At 46.9% G+C, this 24480-nt stretch overlaps 1 protein-coding gene across 1 annotated transcript in view; it reads right to left on the bottom strand.

Annotated features, from left to right (window-relative positions):
• The window catches only part of nab1b (NGFI-A binding protein 1b (EGR1 binding protein 1)), a 33055-nt gene extending 11075 nt beyond the window's left edge, over positions 1 to 21980 (bottom strand). The window contains exons 1-4 of the mRNA XM_063006189.1: positions 21901 to 21980; positions 10158 to 10901; positions 8893 to 9026; positions 4632 to 4683 (exon numbers count right to left, since the gene is read on the bottom strand). Coding sequence (XP_062862259.1) covers positions 4632 to 4683; positions 8893 to 9026; positions 10158 to 10898 — 927 coding nt within the window. The 5' untranslated portion in view covers positions 10899 to 10901; positions 21901 to 21980. The remainder of the gene's footprint in view (positions 1 to 4631; positions 4684 to 8892; positions 9027 to 10157; positions 10902 to 21900) is intronic.
• Positions 21981 to 24480: the final 2500 nt, after the last annotated feature.

Here is a 24480-nt window from a genome sequence, read left to right as displayed (position 1 = left end):
TCTGTCTGTCTGTTTATTTTTCTATCTATTTACCTATATATCCCTCTGACCATCTGTCTGTCTATCTATTTATCTATCTGTCATTCTATCTATCTATCTATCTGTCTGTCTGTCTGTCTGTCTGTCTGTCTGTCTGTCTGTCTGTCTGTCTGTCTACCTACCTACCTACCTACCTACTTACACTGGAGACAAGTCGGGAGAAGGTAAGGCATCAACGCATTAAGCTTCAAGGTAAAATCGAGCACGCACACACACACACACACACACACACACACACCCCCACACACCCAGACTCTGACAGCTCCAAAAACACATTCGACCACTTAGTGACTATATATTAAAATGTCGTATATTCTTCTTCTCCCGACTCTTTTTTACTCTGTACCGTGTACTGACCAACACCACAACAGTGTTTGGTCCCGTCCCCTAATTTTTAGGTCATTTTTAGGTAATCTAAAGGAATTGAGGGGGAGAAGACTAGAGACTAGACACTACTAGTGTTGTGTCGGGTAGAACATGGTACTGAGTGAATGATAAGTGAGGTAAAACACAGATTCTGATACACAGTGAGCAGCGTCGGGTTTTTACAGCAGCAGAGATATAAACAGAGTAAGTATCGACACATCAGCCGTTTCTTTACTCATGACTCAGTTAATCACGGGGTGCAAAAGTGCCAAACCGATGATGAAAAGGTCACATCACGTCTGATAAAGGCCCCCCGGCGGGGAGAATCGATGAGGGGTGAGCGCTACCCAGCGCCGCCGAGGGCGTGATCACATCAGTCAGGTTTAATTACTCACGCTACGTTACGCTGGAGGTGAGGCGAGGCTCGTCCTGTCTAGTGTTGACACTCGGTGTTGAGGGTAACCATGGCTGCCGAGCACAAAAGACACCCTCGTGTGGGCCGTGTGTGTGTGCGGATGAAAGGCAGCGTGACTGTCTTTAAATCATATCTGAAGTTGTGACGCAGATCAGGAGGCGGTGGTGAGGTCAATCCGACACACCCCTGCGGCACCGCGCGCCTCTGAACCCGAGGTGCGCGCCAGTCAGTTCCTTTCAAGTCTGCGTGAAGCGCCCCCCGTGCCGCGGTTTCTCTACGTCTTTTTGGCGTTCGTTGTGAGCGGTTATCACACCTCTGCACTGAGGGTTTCACCCAAATCCCAGAGCGGTGTTTCACTCACCCGCTGGCTCACCAGCCAAATTTCAGTTCTGCGACATGATTTATTCGATGTAACACAAGTACATCGCTCTAACGATTATGAATTTCATTTATTTATTACTCTTATTAGCAAACATACAAAGCATTTAATGTTTAATACCATAAAGAGTCACAAACAAACCCTTCAGGAGTCAAAAAATGCCCCAAAACGTGTTGTGATGTCATAATTTACGGTACAGCATGGGTGGAAAGCATAACGTTATTAATGCTGACAACTCAAGCTCGCGAGTTCGAATCTCAGCTCTGCAAACAGCCGGCCGGGCGCCAATACAGACATAATTGGCTCGTGCAGGCAGGGAATAATCGGCTTGTGCTGCGATTACGACCTCTGCTGGCCGATCGATGGTGCTACACAATGATACGGGAGATAACGGAGGTCAGTGCATGACTCTCCGTGCGTGATACAGATCTCCATACAAACCCGCCACTGCGCTACTGAGACGTTGATTGGCGCTTTGTCCAGGGAATTCAAGGCAAAACGGACCCAAACAAAAATGGAATGATGGCTCGGTGGGTAGCACTGTCGCCTCACAGCAAGAAGGTCCTGGGTTCGATTTCCAGGTGAAGCGATCGTCCTTTCTGTGTGTTCTGTGGAGTTTGCATGTTCCTCGAAGGCAGTTGTAGCCTAGTGGTTAAGGTACTGGACTGGTAATCAACAGGTCGCTGGTTCAAGCCCCACCACTGCCAGGTTGCCACTGTTGGGCCCTTAAACAAGGCCCTTAACCCTCAATTGCTCAGACTGTATACTGTCACAGTACTGTAAAAGTGTCTGCTGAATGGTGTGGGTTTCCACCAGGTGCTCCGGTTTCCTCCCACAGTACAAAGACGTGCAATCGTCCGGGGTGTTTCCTACTTTTTGCAGAGGAAATGGCACCCGCCACGACCCTGATCAGGATAAAGCAAGGGTAAAATAGACAACGAATTAATAAATAGAGGAACTTTTGTAGGGTACGTCTACCACCTCGAAAAGGAGTTCAAATGGCCTAAATATTTAAATAAAGGCGTATAAATTTATGGTAAACTCTTTATGCATTATTTGGGGCATCATATAGACTGTAGCGGGTTTATACGTGTGATTGAACATGAAATAATATTTACTGGGTTTCCAGGCTCAGTCCACTCCTTAGATTCCAAAGCGGGTTTATTTAATCTTCTCCTTCCAGTGCATGACAAAACAGATACCCCATTAGTTACCTCAAACAAGGTGTGTGAGTGCGCCTGTGCATGTGCAGTGCGTGCATGTACAGTCAGGTTGTTCTTTCTTTTTTATACGTTGGCACGACGTGCGCAAACGCATGGGCGTGGGTGATTCCGAGTGCGCCCACGTAATGATGTCACATCTGTCTCAAGACCGAGTGGGGTAGGTGCGCGAAACGAGCTCGATCGGACCAGGCCCGCGCGTGTGTGTGTGTGGGCGAGCGGCTCGTTCTGACTGGCGTGGCGTGGCTGGGCGAGCGGTGTGGGTGGCACGGGGCCAGACGGGGACAGGAGGGGGTGGGTGGTGCGTGCGCGTTCGAGACACAACAGCATCAACTGTAAAAACAAAAAAGAGGCAAAGATGGAAAATCCATCGCGGCTGCAGAGTGAAGTTGCAGACGGACGGGTGAGGGTGGTGGTGGTGGCGGTTTCACAAGCGCAGATTCGAGTCTCATCTCTGAACCCGGAGCGCCGCTGTACTTTTACGTTGCATCATTAGAGGAGACGTCGAGCGTCAGATAGTGACGTAATGTAAATGAGGGGAAGATGGTTGCACTTGCACTTGTTGAACCGCCTGAAGGAACTCTGCGAGTCAAACATCTCAAACACGGATACGGATGAATGGAAGCTTGCAGAGGCCTGTTGGCATTACGCAAGCACGTTCTTGCGCAATGTTCTTAGTGAATGTACAACGTGCATATACACCGATCAGTCACAACATTAAAACCACCTCCTTGTTTCTACACTCACTTTTTATTTTATCAGCTCCACTTACCATATAGAAGCACTTTGTAGTTCTACAATTACTGACAGTAGTCCATCTGTTTCTCTGCATGCTTTGTTACCCACTTTCATGCTGTTCTTCAATGGTCAGGACCCCCACAGGACCACCACAGAGCAGGTATTATTTAGGTGGTGTGTTAGTGTGTGTTGTGCTGGTATGAGTGGATCAGAGTTTTTAAACACCTCACTGTCACTGCTGGACTGAGAATAGTCCACCAACCAAAAACATCCAGCCAACAGCACCCCGTGGACAGCGCCCTGTGACCACTGATGAAGGTCTAGAAGATGACCGACTCAAACAGCAGCAATAGATGAGCGATCGTCTCTGACTTTACATCTACAAGGTGGACCGACTAGGTAGGAGTGTCTAATAGAGTGGACAGTGAGTGGACACGGTGTTTAAAAACTCCAGCAGCTCATACCAGCACAACACACACTAACACACCACCACCATGTCAGTGTCACTGCAGTGCTGAGAATGTTCCACCACCTAAATAATACCTGCTCTGTGCTGGTCCTGTGGAGGTCCTGACCATTGAAGAACAGGGTGAAAGGGGGCTAACAAAGCATTCAGAGAAACAGATGGACTACAGTCAGTAATTGTAGAACTACAAAGTGCTTCTATATGGTAAGTGGAGCTGCCATTAACACATTACAAGGCTTGTGTTTGCTTAATGTTGCAGTACACAAGAAATAGTAGTTATTTTTATTATTATTATCATTAATTTTGCTTGACTTTTATCGCCTTGTTGCATTTTAACAAGGTTCTAGTGTACATATTCCATACCATAAACACCCCCAGCCCATATCCTTCCAAACTCAGTGATAAAAGCTTCTCATAACAAACTCGAGCTAGGAACAATAAACAACCAGCTGCCGTGAACACAAAAGAGGACAGACAGTGAACCCTTGATGTCCTGTTCACCCAGGAACACTCGGGCTGGGCGAGCATGGCCTTAAGGAGTGGGTGAAGGAGTGTAGAGCCTCCCTACTCGCTCCTCTCTTCACAAAGTCTAACCTTTCCTCCACATCATGACACGCAATCCTGAAGGAGCCATGCGAACTTCTCCCACACACTCCGGCGTGCCTGACACACAGCTACACAAACAAAAGCCACGGGACACGCCCAGCGTCAATCAGCCGTCCTACCACAACGTCCAAGCATCCAAGCACCGGAGAGGGACGGGTTAGCGCGGCGTGTTAGCCACCGACCCAGCGTTAATCATCTACACGGTTACGTACAGCTGGATTCTCATCTCTGAGACCAGGGAACACAACGTAAGCTGGTTTATTCCACCTCCTGATTCATCCGTATCCAGTGATTCAGATGGACGGATGAATCGGATTCCCAACAAAAAGCCCCTAAATCCAAGAATAATTCCCTTACTGGAAGATCCCAGATACGTCAGAGACACATAACGGTGTAACTCACCTCCGTTTTAATCCTCTTCGGCGAGGGTTCGTCTCTGTCTCCATACCGAGATCTGCAATAGAGGTGAAATATTTATAACATTTATAACAAAGATATCGTTTGTTTGACTCTTAGGTGATTTTAAAGCTCACAAATGCAAACATGGGTGTACGGGTCAGTCCTATTCCTGCTGAGACGGTCAGCGATCGTTGCACCTGTCTTAAATGGGTCCCACTGTCCAGATTAGTTAGCTAACGTCCTAATAAATGTCCCTCTGTGACCCGGTCTCAGTGAGAATTGTACATTATATCAGTGGTCCACAACCACCTGCCAACAGACCGCTGGCCCACGACAAAGGCAATGAAAACACAGCTTCCATTTCCAACCTCCTATGTATGTAAAGAGGGATTTTTTGCAGTGATGGCAACCAAAACTAAGGAGTAGACATTTCAGGTGTTATTGTCTCCCATCACCCCTAGGTGGGAGGATCTCGTTGTGGCGAAAAAAGCTCAGGGTTCCAACTGCTTTTCCATCACTGGTGAGCAGTACTGTAATGCACTCTGTGTTTTTATTATATCTTATATGAAAGTGGTCCTTGGTGCAAAACAGGTTGGGGGGCGCTGCTTTATAAGCTTTACAAAGCTGGGCTTTAAGTTCAAGGCAGGACTTTCAGTTAGGAAGCTTCTCAATCAAAGGACTTGGTGTAAGGAGCACAAAATCTGGACCCCTGAACAACATAAAAAAAGTAGAATAGTGTAACACAATGATTTTCAAACCAAAAAATAAGTCGCAGAGGAAAATAATAATAATTAAATAACTTGTACGCAAACGCCCCCTTTTGAAGGCTTGTGATATCTTGTAAACCACAGTGGGACCAGATTGTACAGAGAGTACCACCTCCTTGTTTCTACACTCACTGTCCATTTTATCAGCTCCACTTACCATATAGAAGCACTTTGTAGTTCTACAATTACTGACTGTAGTCCATATGTTTCTCTACATACCTTTTCAACCTGCTTTCATCCTGTTCTTCAATGGTCAGGACCCCCACAGGACCACCACAGAGCAGGTATTATTTAGGTGGTGGATGATTCTCAGCACTGCAGTGACACTGACATGATGGTGGTGTGTTAGTGTGTGTTGTGCTGGTATGAGTGGATCAGACACAGCAGCGCTGCTGGAGTTTTAAAATACCGTGTCCACTTACTGTCCACTCTATTAGACACTCCTACCTAGTCGGTCCACCTTGTAGATGTAAAGTCAGAGACGATCGCTCATCTATTGCTGCTGTTTGAGTCGGTCATCTTCTAGACCTTCATCGTTGGTCACAGGACGCTGCCCTCGGGGCGCTGTTGGCTGGATAGTTTAGGTTGGTGGATGATTCTCAGTCCAGCAGTGACAGTGAGGTGTTAAAAAACTCCAGCAGTGCTGCTGTGTCTGATCCACTCATACCAGCACAACACACACTAACACACCACCACCATGTCAGTGTCACTGCAGTGCTGAGAATCATCCACCACCTAAATAATACCTGCTCTGTGGGGGTCCTGTGGGGGTCCTGACCATTGAAGAACAGCATGAAAGGGGGTAACAAAGCATGTAAAGAAACAGATGGACTACAGTCAGTAATTGTAGAACTACAAAGTGCTCCTATATGGTAAGTGGAGCTGATAAAATGGACAGTGAGTGTAGAAACAAGGAGGTGGTTTTAATGTTATGGCTGATCGATGTATGTATATAATTGTATAATAGTTACTCTATTTACTGTACTTGCTGTATTTACTCTGTACTGGAGCTGCTGTACCACTCGAATTTCCCTCATGGGGATCAATATCTTATCTCTTATATCAGTATGTCTAATGGTTTAACATCCCCATAAACGCTTTTAAATAATTTATAATTGGGCAAATGAACACCAGGACGTTCAGGTAGTACTGTGGTAAATTACACTAGCCCACTATGACTGGTCCGGCATCTATATACTGAAAAATACTGACTGGCTATGTGTGAGGAGGCTAGAAAGGGGATGCCTGAGGCCCTGCAATAGATGGCCGTCCTGTCCAGGGTGTGTTAGTGCATCGCGACCAGTGATTCAGACCCATAATAGAACAGTTAATGAACACTCAGACAATTAAAAGTAAATTGGCCCAAATCATGTTAAAATCAATACATTATAATAGTTCCTGAGTGCAGACCACCCACCCCTGCCTCATAGCTGCCTCATAGATAAAAACAGAGACTATGGATGCTTATTATTTAATTTAAAAAATGTTTGTGTTCCTATTTAAATGCAAAATGAACCATTAGTCCTGTCCACTCACTTAATTCCTATTTCCTAAATGCATCCTTTCCTTTTGGGTCCAATTTTGGTTTGATTTATTTAATCAAGGACGCAGTGGGTAGCGCTGTCGCGTCACAGCACAAAGGGTCCTTTATGTCTAAAGTTTGCATGTTCTCCCTGTGTCTGTATGGGTTTCCTCCGTGCGCTCCGGTTTCCTTCCTTAAGTCCAAAGACATGCAGTCATGATAATTGGAGCTACTAGTAATTAGTAAAGTGTGCGTTGGCTCCTTGACGAACTGGCAACCTGTCCAGGGTTTTTTCTACCTTTCACCCAGTGAATCAGACCCACCACAACCCTGACCAGGATAAAGCTGTGGTGAAACAGACAGTGAATGAATCAGTGAATGAATAATGCCATCCTTCCCCCTAATATGAGATTTAATTCCACAGAGCTGCTTTAAACCTCCTCAAAACAGTAATTAAGTGTAATTTAGTTGAATAATTCTCAGGATTTAAATCACAAGCCCCGGTGAACGTCATGCTGCTGCTGATGTTGCACAAGACGGAAGAGTCAAAACTGACTCACAAGTTTCAGAAATGTCAACATGCATGATCTGATTTGGTTGTATTCACTTCCTCAAGCTGAACTAGCCATAATAACAAACTTCTGACACCGTGTGAGAGGCGAGACTGAACTTCTGAAACCTCGAGGCGAAAATGATGCAAGAGCGGAGTGGAATTTTCCATCCTGTGGTATGCCAGGCGTGGAGGGCAGGAAGCACCTGGAGAGGGTTCTGGTGATGCCCGTGCCAGTCTGATAAAGACATTTAGTCTGATATACAACACAGTGAGATGCAAAGGTAAAGAAAGCAAACGTGGGAGGCCTGGACTCCACTAGACCCCTGAAGGTGTGCTGTGGTATCTGGCAGATCCTTTAACTCCTGTAAGTTGTGACGTGGCGCCTCCATGGATCCGGACTTGTTTGTCCAGCACATCCCACAGATGCTCGATTGGATCGTGATCTGGGGAGTTCGGAGGCCGAGTCGACACCTCAAACCCGTTGTTGTGCTCCTCAAACCTTTTGTGGCAGGGAGCATCATCCTGCTGAAAGAGGCCACAGCCATTAGGGAAGCGTCTCCATGAGAGGGTGAACATGGTCTGCACCATGCTTAGGTAGGAGCTACGTGTCAAAGTAACATCCACATGGATGGCAGGACCCGAGGTTTCCCAGCAGAACGTCGCCCAAAGCGTCACACTGCCCCCGCCGGCTCGCCTTCTTCCCATAGTGCATCCTGGTGCCGTGTGTTTCCCAGGTAAGTGACATGACCAGACCAGGCCACCTTCTTCCATTGCTTCGTGGTCCAGTTCCATTGCTCACGTGCCCATTGTTGGCTCTTTCGGCGGTGGACAGGGGTCAGCATGGGCACCCTGACTGGTCTGCAGCTATGCAGCCCCATACACAACAAACTGTGATGCTCTGTGTATTCTGACACCTTTCTATCAGAACCAGCATGAACTTCTTCAGCAGTTTGAGCTACAGGAGCTCGTCTGTTGGGTCGGACCACACGGGCCAGCCTTCGCTCCCAACGTGTATCAATGACCCTGTCGCTGGTTTACCACTGTTCTCTCCTTGGAGCACTTTTGATAGATACTGACCACTGGATTGGAGATGCTCTGACCCAGTCGTCTAGCCATCACAATTTGGCCCTCATCAAACTGGCTCAGATCCTCACGCTCGCCCATTTTTCCTGCTTCTAACATCAACTTTGAGGATAAAATGTTCACTCACTGCCTAATATACCCCCCCCCCCCCACTAACAGGTGCCGTGATGAAGATAATCAGTGTTATTAACTTCACCTGTGAGTAGTCATAATGTTATGCCTGGTCGGTATAAATCCATGAATGAAAAATGCTTTTGCAAACACTTTAAATGTTTATAATATGAAGGTTTTAATAAAACTTATTACTAAATACTAAATATAGATATAAGAGATCCTTACTTGCTGGTTCTGTAGGTGTACTTGTACGTGACCTCTCTGGAGACCTGCCGAGCGAGTCCGAATAATTCGTCCCTGCGCGTTAACAGCGCCACCTCCTTCATACACAACTGAGCCGCGGCCTCGTTTACGGTCAGCTGAAAGCACATACATTAAAAAACACTTATTTATTATAAACAGAAACTGTTTACATCAATTATACAGCCGTCATATAAGCACGCTGTTGGTGTAAAACTGAATATGATGCTTACTGAATCCCACACACTATACACCGATCAGGCATAACATTAAAACCACCTCCTTGTTTCTACACTCACTGTCCATATAGAAGCACTTTGTAGTTCTACAATTACTGACTGTAGTCCATCTGTTTCTCTGCACGCTTTGTTACCACCTTTCATGCTGTTCTTCGATGGTCAGGACCCCCACAGGACCACCACAGAGCAGGTATTATTTAGGTGGTGGATAATTCTCAGCACTGGTGGTGGTGTGTTAGTGTGTGTTGTGCTGGTATAAGTGGATCAGAGCTGCTACCTCACCGTCACTGCTGGACTGAGAATAGTCCACCAACCAAAAACATTCAGCCAACAGCGCCCCGTGGGCAGCGTCCTGTGACCACTGATGAAGGTCTAGAAGACGACCGACTCAAACAGCAGCAATAGATGAGCGATCGTCTCTGACTTTACATCTACAAGGTGGACCAGCTAGGTAGGAGTGTCTAATAGAGTGGACAGTGAGTGGACACGGTGTTTAAAACTCCAGCAGCGCAACACACACTAACACACCACCACCATGTCAGTGTCACTGCAGTGCTGAGAATGATCCACCACCTAAATAATACCTGCTCTGTGGGGGTCCTGACCATTGAAGAACAGCGTGAAAGGGGGTAACAAAGCATGTAGAGAAACATATGGACTACAGTCAGTAATTGTAGAACTACAAAGTGCTTCTATATGGTAAGTGGAGCTGATAAAATGGACAGTGAGTGCAGAAACAAGGAGGTGGTTTTAATGTTATGGCTGAAGTTTACCCGAACACTAACAGTGGCTAAGGTAGTGGCCAATTGATTAGAAGGTCTCCGTTTGTTTTTGGAATGGGACGTCTGATGAGCTCATGGCCTGGTGTCCAAATACTTTTGGCCCTATAGTGTGGCAATAAAAGCATTCACCTTCTTCTATATCATGAATATTTATTGACTGATGAAGCACCACGAGCGTTTGGACTCAAAATAAAAAATTCTATATAAATATCTCTCTCTCATCACCAACCTCATGTAACGTGAGATGTTTGCCGTCTTTCCTCTTGGAGTCGAATCGTCCGTAGATGGCGCTGTATTTCCGTATCTCCTCCTCCCTGCGCGGGTCGTCGTCGCTCATGTCAAAGATATGTCCGATCATTTTGGCCAGCTTCTTGTTGGTCTTTAATTGCTCCCTGAGCTCGGTCGGGTCACTTTTGGGCAGCGCCCGGGCCATCCTGTCTACGCATTCGGTGACGGCCTGTACGGCAGCGGAGTCCAGCGCCTCGAGCGTGTCACGAGGTAGCGGGGACGACGGCGACCCGAGCTCGGCGGGCGATATGCTGCGCTCCGCCCAGAAACGGGGCTCGTTACCAGTCTGTAGTGGTGACGCCGTGGCCGACGAACTTCCACTGCCCGCCTCGGCTTTAGGCGGGTCCACTTTAGAAGCCTTGACGGACACGCCGGGACCGTCTGGAAGCTTGTAGACCGGGATGCTGCAGACAGGTAGTGAAGGTAACGGCTGGTTAAACAGTGCCGGGTTGGTCACCCAGTCACGCAGAGCTTTCTGCAGGCGCCGCACGTGCAGAGGCTTGCTGGCCATGCCGACCAGCGCCATGATCTCCAGGAACTCGTCCTCGGCGGCCTCGCAGAGCTGCTGCACATCGTCGCCGCCCTGCTGGATGAATGCGTCGTAGTAGCACAGCAGGTTGGCCCGCTGCAGGATGCGGTAGAGCTGCAACTCGCCGAGTGTCCTGGGCAAAGTCGCCGCCATGACCTGAGCCGAGACAAACACAAATATGCAGTGAGGAGGAGGGAGGCAGAGGAACGGAATGCCAGCGTGGTAGAATCAGATAGTCTGAAGCCGTGCAGTAATTATTATTACAGCCAACCTGAGAATAGTTACACCGAGCTTCATTCATTTTGTCTTGCTAAATAAACAGAAAACAGAATTTTATTTACACTGTGGTCATTCAGTCCATTATTGGTTTCCATTAGTGGGCCAAAACCTCCCCCAGAAGGTCAGACAGGAACACCAGTAAGAACTTTACTCACACTTAGAACGAGGAACTTTGGAGACCACATCAAGGGCTTGAACTCTAGGTCATGTTCCTCAAACCTCCTCTGAACATGAAGGTATGAACTTGGTCTGCAACAAGCTTAAAGTAGTTGGTAGATGTCAGAGTAACATCCACATGGATGCCAGGTTGATCTGTTATTTTTGAGAGGTGGAGAAAGCAGAAGAATGCAAAAACCCTGTACAATAACTCCATAGTTTGAACCCTGGTCCCTAGGACCCCTGGAGCTCAAGGAAAGTAGTATTTGTTTACTGCAACAAGCTTAAGGTAGGTGCCAAGTGTCACATCAGAGTAACATCCACATGGATGCCAGGACCCAAGGTTCTCTAAGTCTTACCTTTCTACACAGTACATCCTGGTGCCAACTCTCCCCTCGGTAAGCAATACCCATGGCACCCAGCAGTCAACATGATTGCTCCATGGTTAGGTTCTAATGCTCATGTGTTCACTGTATGCACTATTGGCAGTGGACAGGGGGTCTGTATGAACTTTTTCAGCTCCTACATACGATGGGCAAGCCCTTGGGCACCCTTGACCCTATTCAACGGGTCACCAGTTATCCATCTATGGACATTTTGTATGTACCAACCACTGCATACCATTAACACTCCACAAGACCTGCAGTTTCGAACATGCCCTGACCCAGTCATCTAGAAACTAACACAGTTTGACCCTTGACCCTTGTCATTTTTCCTGCTTCCAACATGACAACTTCAAGAACTTTCAAGTTACTTGATGTCTAATGCATGGCTCCCAAGCCTACTCAAAAATACACCCTTGACAGGGCACCAGTCTGTGCCAAAACATACCAATTTAATGTTTTTGAGAGGTGGAGAAAGCAGAAGGATGCAAAAACCCTGTACAATAACTCCATTGTTCGAACCCTGATCCCTAGGACCCCTGGAGCTCAAGGAAACCCACACTGGCACAGCTGGTAAGGTGAAGCATGTTCTACCCATGGCTTGTATTTTTTTGTATTATACTGTAGTATTTGTTTACTGCATCAAGCTTAAGGTAGGTGCCAAGTGTCACATCAGAGTAACATCCACGTGGATGCCATGGATGCCTGAGCAAGTCTTACCTTTCTGCAATAGCACATCCTGGTGCCAACTCTCCTTTCATTACTCCATGGTTAGGTTCTAATGCTCATGTGTCCACTGTACGCACTTTTGGCAGTGGACTGGCAGGGGGTCTGTATGAACTTTTTCAGCTCCTACATAGGATGGGTAAGCCCTTGGGCACCCTTGATCCTATTTAATGGTCACTTGATGCCTAATGCATGGCTCCCAAGCCTACACAGAATCACTGGGGTCAAATAAAGATACACCCTGGACTAGGCACGAATAGGCAAAATGTACCTATTTATTCAGTTTACTTTGGGCTTAAAACTGGTTCTGCTAATTTTTGGGAGGTGCAGGAAGCCACAGTTTGAACCCACGTCCAGGTTATGGGCAACACACTGGCACATCTGGTAAGGTGGGTGCCACACAGGAGGATGGGTCCTGCAGTATTAGTTTAAGTTTCTATATAAATGTGTATCAGACAGAAACATGTGTCTGTAGTTTGTGAAAGGCGACTGTAAGAGCGCCTGTCCGGCTCCTGGGCAGTTGGGAAGAGTCGCATACCACACTCCACCCCTGCAGCAGGCGTAGGTGGTCCGGCCCTCGTAGCAGCACAGGCAGTGTTTGTTCCCACTCGCTGGGATCCAGGCTCAAGTACCGTTCCAAAATCCCCTCGCCAATGATATACGGCGCGTGGGCGAGGAGCGATACGTGTTCGGACTCACGGGTCATGACGGTCTGGGCATAATTAAATTCAACCTCGGTACCTCCTGTACCTCCTGTACCTGGCATCATCTGAGGGACTGATGCTGATCAACAGCACTGAGCTTCCCTTCTGTTTGGAGTTTGCATGTTCTCCCCATTTCTGTGTGGGTTTCTTCCGGGTGCTCCGGTTTCCTCCCACAAGTCTAAAGACGTGCAGTCAGGTTAACTGGAGATACTAAATCTGTGTGTGTGTGTGTGTGTCTGCCCTGTGATGAACTGGCGACCTGTCCGGGGTGTTTCCTGTTTTTCAGACAATAAACTGGATGCACCACGACCCTGACCAGAATATAATGGTGGTAAAACAGACAGTGACTCAATGAATGAACTTATATTATTATTTTTTTTGTGCAATAAGTCTTACGTATCTTTGTGGTATGACCTCTCAGTTAGTATATACTTTCACTGCCCGCCTCGGCTTTAGGCGGGTCCACTTCAGAAGCCTTGACGGACACGCCGGGACCGTCCGGAAGCTTGTAGACCGGGATGCTGCAGACAGGTAGTGAAGGTAGCGGCTGGTTAAACAGTGCCGGGTTGGTCACCCAGTCACGCGGAGCTTTCTGCAGGCGCCGTACGTGCAGGGGCTCGGCCATGCCAACCAGCGCCACGATCTCCAGGAACTCGTCCTCGGCGGCCCATCGTCGCCGCCCTGCTGGATGAACGTGTCGTAGCAGCAAAGCAGGTTTTACCTCTTGTACCTAATTTTTGTCACTACGACGGGGTGAGGAATGAGGACCCACTTTAAATTCTTTTTATCTTGTTAGAGACACGTCAGGCCCGAGCACACAGACTAAGATCACAGTAAACCAAGTACGCTTGTACATAAACACACACACACACACACACACACACACACACACACACACATCCTGATACCTTTCCAGCGAAGGACGGAGGCCCAGAGAGCACAGAACCTCATCGAAACCAATTTAGCCGAAGCACAGATAGGCACTTCAGTCACCGAACCCTCGCTCGCTCTCGGATGTGAGGCCAGGGCTTTATAATGCCAGCTGAAAAGCACTCTCAGCCTGCACTCGTTGCCCAATCGCAGACCCTCACCGACCGGGATGAATAACGCACTCACTGAAAGCAGCGCTGTGCCGCCACCAAGACGCTCGTTTTCATTTCATGCAGCTTAAACTTGCCAACAAAATACCGTGGTGCTGCATCATCATAATACCATCGTTTAATGATCAATATCAGTAATACTTCATGTTTGTTTTACTGCCTCTTTATTTAGCACCTATTTAGGGTCACGGTGGGTGCAGTTCAGAGGACGAAAGGTAGGAAACACACATAGAAAGGACCTGGACCGCTCCACCTGGGAATCGAACCCAGGACCTTCTTGCTGTGAGGAGACAGTGTTACCCACCGAGCCTAAAACTATATAAACTGTATAAATATTATTACCTAAATCAAACATTTAGAGGAAACAGTGCTTTGAATTAAACTAAATAATAGAGCAGTTGTAGCATGGTGGTTAATGTACTGGATTAGTAATCAAAAGGTCCCTAGTTCAAGCCCCACCTCTGCCAGGTTGCCACTGTTGGGCCCTTGAGTGAGGCCCTTAACCCTCAATTGCTTAAACTGTATACTGCCAGTCCTGTAAGTCACCTGAAATGAGTTCTTGTGTATATCGTGCTTCGTCTGGTGATCGGCTCACTGTCTTCTTTAGTTTGTTGGATGAAGCAGCGTCGAATTTCTAAATCGAATCAAATCAATGTTTTACATCAAACAAGAAGGTCCTGGGTTTGATCCCCAGGCGGGGCGGTCCGGGTCCTTTCTGTGTGGAGTTTGCATGTTCTCCCCGTGTCTGCGTGAGTGCTCCGGTTTCCTCCCACAGTCCAAAAACGTGCAGTCAGGTTAATCGGAGACACTGAATTGCCCTATAGGTGAATGTGTGTGTGTGTGTGTGTGTCCAGGGTGTTACTGTGTGCCTTGCGCCCATTGAAAAGCTGGGATAGGCTCCAGCACCCCCCTATGACCCTGATTGGATAAGCGATTAAGAAAATGAGTGAGTGAGTGAGTGAGTGATTATACTAGATGGCACTGATGGTGCTCGGGTGGTGCAGACAGCCCACTACTGCTGAGATTTGGGGATCTAGGGTTCGAATCTCAGGTCCAACTGCCTACACAAGGAAGCAGGTGATGGCAGAAGCAGCTTATCCATCGGGAGGTGCACTCCTCAGTGCTGATCCCAAACCCGATAGAAAAAGAGGGTCGTGTCAGGAAGGGCAGATACGCTGTGGTGCCCCTAAATACCGGAGCAACCCAAAGACAAAGAAGTTTAAGTGGCCAGAATGATCTGATTTCTTAGAGTGAAGCTGTTAGTACATTTTTTAAGCCCAGGCTTCTCCAGCCAATCAGATCCTGTTCATATTTATAGAGCTGAAGATGAGACAACCAGTGTGGAAATAAAGCTCTCAGACTAAACATTATGCTAATGAGACATGGCATGGAACACGACCCCTCGCCCCCATCAGCACTATACAGTGGAAAAATCCAGACGCGCATCCGACCCCACGAGAACCAAACCTGATAGATCCAGCACGTGATGAAACTCACGCAGACTCAGTCCTGCCAAGTGCAGATTATTTACGCCACAAAATCAGATTTTACTCTGAATAAATTGTGAATGTAAATGCGCTCATTAAACGTGTTAAGTTTCAGGGTCGCTGTGAGTAATTCCTGGAGCAAATCTGACTCAGATCGCCGAATACGACACACACGGCTCGTCACAGTCTGATATTTTCATTTTCCGCTCTTTCACGCGGCGCAGCTTTAAAATATTCGCCGCTTCCGATTCTGAGCTGATAGTCGGATCCCTGCGGGGTCACGTTAGGACGTCAGCATGCATTCGGACCACTACTGTTACGGGGTTAACCAGAACAGAGCTTCATAATTCCCTCATTATGTAGTCTGTACTACCTGAAGGAATCAGACTGGCACAGGCTGGTACAGAAGTCCTACTTTAGTGTAATTCAGCCAACCTCAAGCTTAACAAGACACCCACACACCCCACCACCTCAGGCTTAAAAAAACATCCTGGAAAGCCCCTGATAGCAAGAAAAAACCCAAACAAACAACAAACATGAAATATTTTAGTGATCAGGCATTCAGATGGCTCGTTTGAATCTCGGTGGTGCTATCGGCCGGCCCGGGCGCCTAAACAGACATGAATGGCTTTGTCTGGGTTTGTCTGGTTTTAATGTGGCTTGTAATGGTTTGTTAATGGATTTCTTAACCGCTTATCCAATTAGGGTCGCGTGGGGGGTGCTGGGGCCCGTCCCAGCTTTTCAATGGGCGCGAGGCACACAGTAACACCCTGGACGGGGCACCAGTCCATCGCAGGGCACACACATTCACCCACAGGGCAATTCAGTGTCTCCAGTTAACCTGACTGCATGTTTTTGGACTGTGGGAGGAAACCGGAGCTTCCAGAAGAAACCCACCCCGACACGGGGAGAACATGCAAACTCCACACAGAAAGGACCCGGACCGCCCCGCCTGGGGATCGAACCCAGGACCTTCTTGCTGTGAGGCGACAGTGCTACCCACTTAGTCACGGTGCCGCCGCAGTTTAAAGCTTTAAATATTTATTAATGCTAAATCTAATATAAGTAAACTAATCTAATCTCAGAGGTGCTATCAGCCAGTCAGGCACCTGTATGGACAAGATTGGGAAGCGTCCGTTAACCATTGGGAGGTGCACTCGTCAGTGCTGGTCACAAGCCCAGATAGAAATAGGAGGGTTGTGCCAGGAAGGGCATCCAGCGTAAAAAACTGTGCCAACTCTGGTATGAGGTATGAGACACGCCCAGTTCCTTTACACTAATATTTACACCCCATCATTTATGATATGCTTTCGGCTTTTAGTGGACGCTTTCATCCAAAGCGACTTACAGTACTGTGACAGTACACAGTCTAAGCAATTGAGGGTTAAGGGCCTCGCTTAAGGGCCCAACATTGGGGCTTGAGTCCAGCACCTTAACAGCTAGGCTACAACTGCCCTCATTTTTCATTCACTTCAAGTGACAGCGCAGTGGCACAGATAATAAAATGAGTGCTGTGGGCCTGTGTCACGATGTGTGAGGTTTTGCATGTTCTCCAGGTGTCTGATTAGGTCTCCTCTGGGTACTCCATATGATACGTGAGGCGTAAATTAGTGTGTGTTTCCCTGAGGTGGATTGGCACTCTGTCCAGGGTGTGCTCCCGCTTGCGCCCAGTATTGTATACATACTGTGTGGCACAGGACCCACCGCGACCATGACCAAGACAAAGCAATTAGTGTAAATAACTAGATCATCTACTTGTTACTGATATCGTGAACTCGTGACTGAATAAACTGGATGGGTTGAAGAATTCAGAGATTTTTGGAAATGCAGCGTGTGTGAACCAAAGCGTGTGTGTGTGTGTGTGTGCGTGCGTGCGTGTGTGTGTGTGTGTGTGCGTGCGTGTGTGTGCGTGTGTGTGCGTGTGTGTGTGTGTGCGTTCAAGAGCTGGGTTAATTATAAAGAGAACGAACTGGTTTATTTAGAGTGAATAAATGAACGACGACACACACCATCCATCCACACCGATAAAAAAGGGCACGTGAAGGTCATATAATGGAACGGTAGTGGAGACCGGGGTTGCCAGGTAATCTGATTTTAAACCACCAATACAGAAGCAGAGAGGCGGTCTGGGTTCGATCAGGCTACACTATTAATCAGAGGTTTGAAATGATGAGGCTAGTGAGAAGGTCATGGGTTTGATTCGATTCCCTTCTGTGTAGAATTTGCATGTTCTCCCCGTGTCTGTGTGGGTTTCCTCCGGGTGCTCCGGTTTCCTCCCAAAAGTTCAAAGGCGCCCTGTCCTGCGTGTTTCCTGCTTTTTGCTTAATTAATAAGAGCCACAGGGCGGCTTACAGCAAGAAGGTCCTGGGTTCGATTCCCAGATTGATCGGTCCGGGTTCTTTCTGTGTGGAGTTTGCATGTTCTCCCCGTGACTGTGTGGGTTTCCTCTGGGCACTCCGGTTTCCTCCCAAAAGTTCAAAGGCGCCCTGTCCTGCGTGTTTCCTGCCTTCGCCTTATTAATAAGAGCAACAGTGTGACAGGTGGTTCGGTGGGTAGCACTGTCGCCTCACAGCAAGAAGGTCATGGGTTCGATTCGATTCCCTTCTGGGTGGAGTTTGCATGCTCTCTCTGTGTCTGTGTGGGTTTCCTACGGGAGCTCCGGTTTCCTCCCACAGTCCAAAGACGTACAAGTGAGGTGAACTGAAGATACTAAATTGTCCATGATGGTTTTTACGTTCACATTTTCGGCATTTAGCGGACGCTTTAATCCAAAGCGACTTACAGTACTGTGACAGTATATTGTCTAAGCAATTGAAGGTTAAAGGTCTTGCTCAAGGGCCCAACAGTGGCAACGTGGAAAAGGTGGGGCTTGAACCAGTGACCTTTTGATTACTAGTCCAGTACCTTAATCGCTAGGCTACAGCTGTTTTTTGACATTTGTCCTGTCGTGAATGTAAACAAAGTGTGTAAAACATGACGTTAAAATCCTAATAAATAAATAAATCAGACCCACAGTGACCCTGACCAGGATGAAGCGGTGGTAAAACAGACAATTAAACCTTGTTTTCTTTTAAAAATAAATAAATATAAATAAAAAACGTCGGTGTTAATATCAGGTTACTTTAGACGATGAATTTAATTGCTCCTCAGAGAAGGTCGGAGCTCTCGGGCGATAAAGATCCCACAGCAGAACATGATTAATGAAGTACATAAACGTATTACATTTGAGCTCTTTAGCTCGATTAGCTCGTTCTCTCTCTCGCTCGGGCATGACTGGCATAATAAACCAGGTCAGAGCGAACCTCTCGACGCCCGCATTTACACTTTCAGAAGGGGAACAAACCCGTGCGGGCGTGCATGTCACACCGAAGTGAAATGTTTAGACTGACTGTAGGGAAACCCAGAGAAATTCTGGCGAGGAAAAGAGTTACCTGTCATACCAACAGATCCAGTAAGTGCACCATCACCACCACTGCTCTCATTTATATATATACACCGATCAGCCATAACATTAAAACCACCTCCTGGTTTCTACACTCACTGTCCATTTTATCAGCTCCACTTACCATATAGAAGCACTTTGTAGTTCTACAATTACTGACTGTAGTCCATCTTTTTTTTCTACATGCTTTGTTACCCCCTTTCACCCTGTTCTTTAATGGTCAGGACCCCCACAGTGACACTGACATGGTGGTGGTGTGTTAGTGAGTGGATCAGACACAGCAGCGCTGATGGAAATTTTAAACACCTCAACATCACTGCTGGACTGAGAATAGTCCACCAACCTACAACAGCACCCCGTGGGCAGCGTCCTGTGACCACTGATGGTGTAGAAGATGAGCGACTCAAACAGCAGCAATAGATGAGCGATCATCTCTGACTTTACATCTACAAGGTGGACCGACTAGGTAGGAGTGTCTAATAGAGTGGACAGTGAGTGGACACGGTATTTAAAAACTCCAGCAGCGCTGCTGTGTCTGATCCACTCATACCAGCACAACACACACTAACACACCAGCACTATGTCAGTGTCACTGCAGTGCTGAGAATGATCCACCACCTAAATAATACCTGCTCTGTGGTGGTCCTGTGGGGGTCCTGACCATTGAAGAACAGCATGAAAGGGGGCTAACAAAGCATGCAGAGAAACAGATGGACTACAGTCAGTAATTGTAGAACTACAAAGTGCTTCTATATGGTAAGTGGAGCTGATTAAATGAAGGAGGAGGTTTTAATGTTATGGCTGATCGGTGTATAAACATGCTATTAACAATTTAAATTAGATTACGGTGCTGAGAAATCGCAAGCATGAATTTCCTATTACATCACCCAAAATAACCAATTTAGTAAAGGCTCACCCCCTCAGCTGCCCCCAAAAAACAAACTGAAGGCTTATGGGAATTTTTCTGCTTCAGTTATGAGGTACTGTACTTTTTTTATACTGTAATTATTAATTTGCACGCTTTTATACACACCTTTAAACTCCTCATTATACAGAATAACAACACTGAAATGTTGACAGGGGAAAAGTATTGGTGCGTCCCGAACGGGTTCCTACTTTCCACGAAGCACGACATGTAAAGTAAAAGTTATAAACATGCTGTTCATACACAAGGAATTGCCTATGGATGTCTCTCCTCAGCCGTACAATGTCTATTTAAATCTATAGAATGTAGTATGTATATTTAAATAAATATATATATATTGTGCACAAACCAACATGCAGTACAAAAACAATTAATAAATATTGTTTTTAAATAGATCACTATAGAATAACACAGTAAGGTTAGTATTCTGTTCATCAAAAGAATAAGTTCTATATAATCTAACTCTGAACATTTCTGAACATGTGTGTCACTGTGTACAGCCAAGCAAGCTTTATCTTATCATACTCTACTCTACGAGACCAGACTACCCTGCGTGAAAGAAGCACCGGTTCAGAAAACCAGCACCTTAAAGCTCGACTGAAAACAAGAAGAAGCAGGAGAATCAGCCGTCTCTAATCCCGTGGTGATGTAAAGCTGGCTTGACTGTGCACAGTTATGATTACTCCAGCAGCTCTTAGTTCCCAGCAGACCTGATTTTTGCTGGTACTTTTGTACATTTGACTATCAGGACTGTCTTCCTAATCAGACGAGTACACAAACTAGACTAGCTTTGTTCTTTGGGACAGTGGGAGCCTACTGGGTAGAGCTTTGGGCTATCAACTGAAAGGTTGAGAGTTCAAATCCCAGCTCTGGGCCCTTGAGCAAGGCCCTTAACCCTGTCTGCTCCAGGGACGCCGTACGATGGCTGACTCAGTGCTCTGAAAGCCAGCTTCCAAACCAGAAGAAAGAATTTCATTGTACTGTATGTCTGTATATGTATATATGACACATACAGACGTTCTATTCTGTTTTTATTCTATATGGGCACTGAGAATTCACCAAATACAGACAATCGTCACTTAAAAATGAGCTGTTGCGTATTTCGGCCGAGCAGATAATATGTGTTCCAATCATTCAGCTACAGTGATCAATGAAAACCTAAGCCTGCCATGACATGCATGCCGCCGGGACAGTGGTAGCCTCATGGGTAGAGCTCTGGGATACCAATTAGAAGGTTGTGGGTCCGTATCCGGGCTCTGCCACCGTTGGACCCCTGAGCAAGAGGATGCCAGACAATGGGTTCAGAAGAAGCTTGAAAATTAGGGAAAACATTTCATTGTACTGTACATGTATATCTGTCTAAACCTATAGATTATTAAATTGTATATCTATTTTAAAGTAAAGCATTTAAAGCCTCAGTGGTGAAACCAGAAGTGTTCCAGCTGAAACCATTTCTTCTAAACGTCTACCATACTAGATAGTACGAATGTTACTAGTGTAAACACTGTGCACTACGTAAATAGTGAATACAACACACCACTCCAGCTATGCTGACTTGTATCTGTGCACTTGTGCTTACACACTATTAGTACATTATTTAAAAAAAGATGTTCTTTAAAAGGTTCTTTGGATGCTTAAAAGCTAAAAAGTTAAAAGCAGACCGATTTAACCTTGAACCCCTAGAGAAGGTGCGAGCTGGAACCTTTATTCCTTTTGAAGAGCACCAAAGTACGAGATGCAATGCTGTTTGTAAACACCAATCCGACACAAATTAAAGTATTCCTTGCAAACTTTATCTCCTCTACTTGCATTAAATTATAGTACAATGTTAATGAAATAAAACTACTTTTATAGATTTGGTTATTACGCGCGACCACGACGCAAAAGCGGAGCGCGAAGCGCGAAACCCAAAACGTTCCCAGAAGTAAAAGAGAAGAAACTCATCCGTCTTACCTTCAAACTTCTTCTGAGTCTCTCTTTTAAATCCACACGCTCGTTTTTCTGACCCGCAGCCTTTTTTCTTCTGATTAAAAGTTGAACAAATGAAGTCGGGTTAGTGCGGCGCGGCTTCTCCCGACATCGGATCAATAATGAGAGAGAGAGAGAGGTTGAGAGATACTGAGAGAATGCAGGAGAGAGAGAGAGTGAGAGAGCGCACGGGTGAGAATGCAGGTACAGTTCCGCTCTCTGTCTCTGTTATTGAACCAAAAGTGCAAAGCAAAAACAATAAAACAGGGAGCCACGAACTAGTTATTCTTCCGCCTGTGCACACTCCCCTACTGCCAGCAGCGCCGGGATATTCCGCTCTCTACAATCGCGCACTCTCACTCCCACGCAGCAGCGTGACGCAGATCGCGGCGTGGGCGGGCTGCAGGGCGTGGGAGGACTGCTGCTGCAGCACTCAACAGCCATCAGCGTCACCGGTGCTGTACCAGCTCTGCCCAGGATCTACACAAATACCAAACAGATATCAGCGTCACCGGTGCTGTACCAGCTCTGCCCAACATCTACACCAACCCAACATCTACACCAACTCTGCCCAACATCTACACCAACTCTGCCCAACATCTACACCAACCCAACATCTACACCAACTCTGCCCAACATCTGCACCAACCCAACATCTACACCAACTCTGCCCAACATCTACACCAACTCTGCCCAACATCTACACCAACCCAACATCTACACCAACTCTGCCCAACATCTGCACCAACCCAACATCTACACCAACTCTGCCCAACATCTACACCAACTCTGCCCAACATCTACACCAACCCAACATCTACACCAACCCAACATCTACACCAACTCTGCCCAACATCTACACCAACTCTGCCCAACATCTACACCAACCCAACATCTACACCAACTCTGCCCAACATCTACACCAACTCTGCCCAACATCTACACCAACCCAACATCTACACCAACTCTGCCCAACATCTGCACCAACCCAACATCTACACCAACCCAACATCTACACCAACTCTGCCCAACATCTACACCAACCCAACATCTACACCAACTCTACTCAACATCTACACCAACCCAACATCTACACCAACCCAACATCTACACCAACTCTGCCCAACATCTGCACCAACCCAACATCTACACCAACTCTGCCCAACATCTACACCAACCCAACATCTACACCAACTCTGCCCAACATCTGCACCAACCCAACATCTACACCAACTCTGCCCAACATCTACACCAACCCAACATCTGCACCAACCCAACATCTACACCAACTCTGCCCAACATCTACACCAACCCAACATCTGCACCAACCCAACATCTACACCAGCTCTGCCCAACAACTACACCAACCCAACATCTACACCAGCTCTGCCCAACATCTGCACCAACCCAACATCTACACCAACCCAACATCTACACCAACTCTACTCAACATCTACACCAACCCAACATCTACACCAACTCTGCCCAACATCTGCACCAACCCAACATCTACACCAACCCAACATCTACACCAACTCTGCCCAACATCTGCACCAACCCAACATCTACACCAACTCTGCCCAACATCTACACCAACCCAACATCTACACCAACTCTGCCCAACATCTACACCAACCCAACATCTACACCAACTCTGCCCAACATCTGCACCAACCCAACATCTACACCAACTCTGCCCAACATCTACACCAACCCAACATCTGCACCAACCCAACATCTACACCAGCTCTGCCCAACATCTACACCAACCCAACATCTACACCAGCCCAACATCTACACCAGCTCTGCCCAACATCTACACCAGCCCAACATCTACACCAGCCCAACATCTACACCAGCTCTGCCCAACATCTACAGTAATACCAAACAACCATCAGCGTCACCGGTGCTGTACCAGCTCTGCCCAACATCTACACCAGCCCAACATCTACACCAACTCTGAGCTCTGTCCAACATCTACACCATCCCTACCCAACATATTCACACCAACCCAACATCTTCATCAGCCCTACCCAACATCTACAGTAATACCAAACAACCATCAGCGTCACCGGTGCTGTACATATCAATATCCCCATTGCTATACCATATCTACCCAGGCTCTACAGTAGTACCACCAGAGTAGAGGAAACCCCTCCATCCATCCATCCGCTCATCCATCCATCCAACCATGCATCCATTCACCCATTCATCCATCCACTCACTCACTCACTCACTCATCCATCCATCCATCCATTCACCCATACATCCATCCACTCACTCATCCATCCATTCATCCATCCATCCATCCACTCACTCATCCATCCATCTATTTATCCATCCATTCATCCATCCATCCACTCACTCACTCATCCATCCATTCATCCATCCATCCATCCATCCATCCATCCATCCATCCACTCACTCATCCATCCATCTATTTATCCATCCATTCATCCATCCACTCACTCACTCACTCATCCATACATCCACTCACTCACTCATCCATACATACATCCATCCATCCATTTATCCATCCATCCACTCACTCACTCATCCATCCAC

This window comes from Trichomycterus rosablanca, chromosome 12 (genome assembly GCF_030014385.1).
Source record: "Trichomycterus rosablanca isolate fTriRos1 chromosome 12, fTriRos1.hap1, whole genome shotgun sequence".
In the NCBI taxonomy this organism is placed as follows: domain Eukaryota; kingdom Metazoa; phylum Chordata; class Actinopteri; order Siluriformes; family Trichomycteridae; genus Trichomycterus; species Trichomycterus rosablanca.
Note: the sequence above shows the minus strand (reverse complement) of the source record. Positions and strands in the feature narration are given on the sequence as shown.